The 2,410-nt window shown below is 45.4% G+C and overlaps 1 protein-coding gene across 2 annotated transcripts; it reads right to left on the bottom strand.

Annotated features, from left to right (window-relative positions):
* Nucleotides 1-12: 12 nt before the first annotated feature.
* On the bottom strand, nucleotides 13-2,388 carry SARC_14370 (the record flags this gene model as incomplete). 2 transcript variants are annotated; one of them, XM_014291497.1, is made up of 3 exons in its annotated part: nucleotides 2,052-2,388; nucleotides 1,879-1,929; nucleotides 13-1,607 (listed from the first exon to the last, which is right to left on the bottom strand). In XM_014291497.1, the coding sequence occupies exons 2-3, from the start codon at nucleotides 1,913-1,915 to the stop codon at nucleotides 292-294; spliced, it is 1,353 nt and encodes a 450-aa protein (XP_014146972.1). In that variant the 5' UTR covers nucleotides 1,916-1,929; nucleotides 2,052-2,388. The 2 variants fall into 2 exon arrangements, with proteins under 2 accessions (XP_014146972.1, XP_014146973.1); XM_014291498.1 differs by having other exon boundaries at nucleotides 292-1,610.
* Between the last annotated feature and the right edge of the window lie 22 nt (nucleotides 2,389-2,410).

The following is a 2,410-nucleotide window of genomic DNA, read 5'->3' as shown; positions in this document are numbered from 1 at the left end:
GTTATTATTTTAGTACGTATATATTTTAATATAGCCAGCTCACTTACTTCGACTACAATCATAATGTTATACTCTCATCGGAATTGTACTAGATGGAGATCCCAGAACGACAATGCAGCAGATGCGTTTCAAATGTACACATGATCATGACTATGAACTTCTCACCGTGCTCCTCCAAGCAATGCATGGAAAGGCGATAACTGTGTCCAAACTTGCTATACTAGCCTATTAAATCTGGTAGTCGACTCCCACTAAGTAGCGCATATTTTCAGACGGGTGAGACGCCATGTGCTACTGTGTATTTGTACTATCAATATCCATCGCATCTGCCTTGTCCACTGGCCCTTCGATTTCCATGTCTTGGCTGGCTGGCGCAATCTCGTCTGCTTCGTTTGCCGCTATCTCACTAGTGCCACTCGACGTCTCAACAGCAGCTACGTCATCGGTCTTCGGGCCGTTAGTGCCACCTAAATCAGAGCTTTTCCCTCCAACTTCGTCCGCTTTCTCCGTTAGTTCGTCTTCCTGTGCCCCATTTACCGTCGCATCGGTATTTTGCGCATTCTTTGTCTCTACGTCATTCATATTGCTCGTATAAAGACCCGATTCGTCTGGCTTATTCTTTGCGCCGGCATCAGGTTTTTCCGATACCGCTGGCGCTGTTTCTGACCCTGATTTCCCATCAAATTTTGTATCCGTAGATTCCTGACTGTCACCTTGCTTATCCTCAAATACTTTTTCCGCTACATCAGTATCCATCAGTTGGTTCGCATCGTGGTTCTCATCGCCAACATCGGCTACCGTACTCGTAGATACCTCACCTTCACCCACACTAACGGCTTTGCCCTGTTCATTTGAGGCTGAGTCTGTCTTGTTGTTCGCCGTGCTCTTGTCCTCTTCCTGTGAGCTATCAGTGACCATTTCTGTATCCCCATTACTACTGCTATATGCATCGGCTGGCTTGGAACTCGATAGTACCTCACCGTCTGCTTTTTCTGTTGATACGGAGCCAGAGCACTCACCGTCTGCTTTTTCTGCTGATACAGTGCTAGGGCCCTCACCGTCTGCTTTTTCTGCTGATACAGTGCTAGAGCCCTCGCCGTATACTTTTTCTGCTGAAACAGCGCCAGAGCTCTCACCGTCTGCTTTTTCTACTGATTCAGTGCTAGAGCCCTCGCCGTCTGCTTTTTCTGCTGATACAGTGCTAGAGCCATCACCGTCTGCATTTTCTGCTGATACAGAGCCAGAGCCCACACCGTCAGGCTTCGCACCACTCTCTCCATCGTCCTTTACATTCGCACTACCTTGCATTTCTGTATCGCCCCCCGTACTGTCACATGCAGGTGCTTCTGTTGCGACGTTTACCTTTGCACTGTCTTCACTACTTACACCCGAAACTTGACCGGTGGTGACGTCAGTGTCTTTTAATGTGTTGTCTGTAGATGGTTCAGTGCTGCTGTCAGATATCGTGGTGACCGGGGCTGGGGATGAAGCGGCAGATGCAATTTTGCCTCTATTAACGGGAGCAGGAACTGCGAATCCATCTGTTTTCTCATCCGTTTTTTCGCCCGTTTTTTCGTCTGTTGATGCATCCGTTTTCGCTGCACCTTCTGCTGTCGTAGATACATCAGAAACAAGTCAACGTGACTTCGCAACCTCGACGAAGTCTCAAATTCGACATACGTATATGAGAGCAGCTGATACCAAAAACAATAAAGATAACAGGAAAGATTCTATGCAAATGAATGCAAATGAATTGTTCGGAATTGAACTGCAAGGAGGTAGAAACGTGTATGTACAGATTAGGAACTAACAAAAAACCAGCTAACTTTCAGAGCACTACGCAATTAGTCTATAGCAAAATAAAGAAAACCCACCCACCTGTCTCCGCATCAACATCTGTGATCATCTTGATCATCGCATGCTGGTCTCCTGTAACAAATACAAACCATGATCACCCTGTTTGAGACTAGTAATTTTTTTGGAACCAGCGAAATACGCATAAAGAGCTGAATACAAAGCCTCAGGGAGACACTGTCATATTTTTAACTTACCTAGCGATAGGCACTTCGGTTCTCTGTTGGCCTTCTTCCATTTCAGTGTGTTGAAGTGCCCATTGTGTACGCGAACCTATCATAAAGTAGAGAAACGAAATCTCCCTTCATAATAATACGACCGTGCGCAGCTACAAATTACAAGATGGTTCTTAGTTCTAATAATAAGCCACGCGCCAAAAGATATATACAATACACGGCCGATACGTCGAGATGAGAACGACATTTTGGCATCTCCAAATTTAGCACATATGAATAATAGAAATCGAGTCCGTAGATGAAAGTTGTGTGCATATATATATATATATATGTGTGTGTGTGTGTGTGTGTGTGTGTGTGTGTGTGTGTGTGTGTGTGTG

This window comes from Sphaeroforma arctica (genome assembly GCF_001186125.1).
Source record: "Sphaeroforma arctica JP610 unplaced genomic scaffold supercont1.4530, whole genome shotgun sequence".
Taxonomy (NCBI): Eukaryota; class Ichthyosporea; order Ichthyophonida; genus Sphaeroforma; species Sphaeroforma arctica.
Note: the sequence above shows the minus strand (reverse complement) of the source record. Positions and strands in the feature narration are given on the sequence as shown.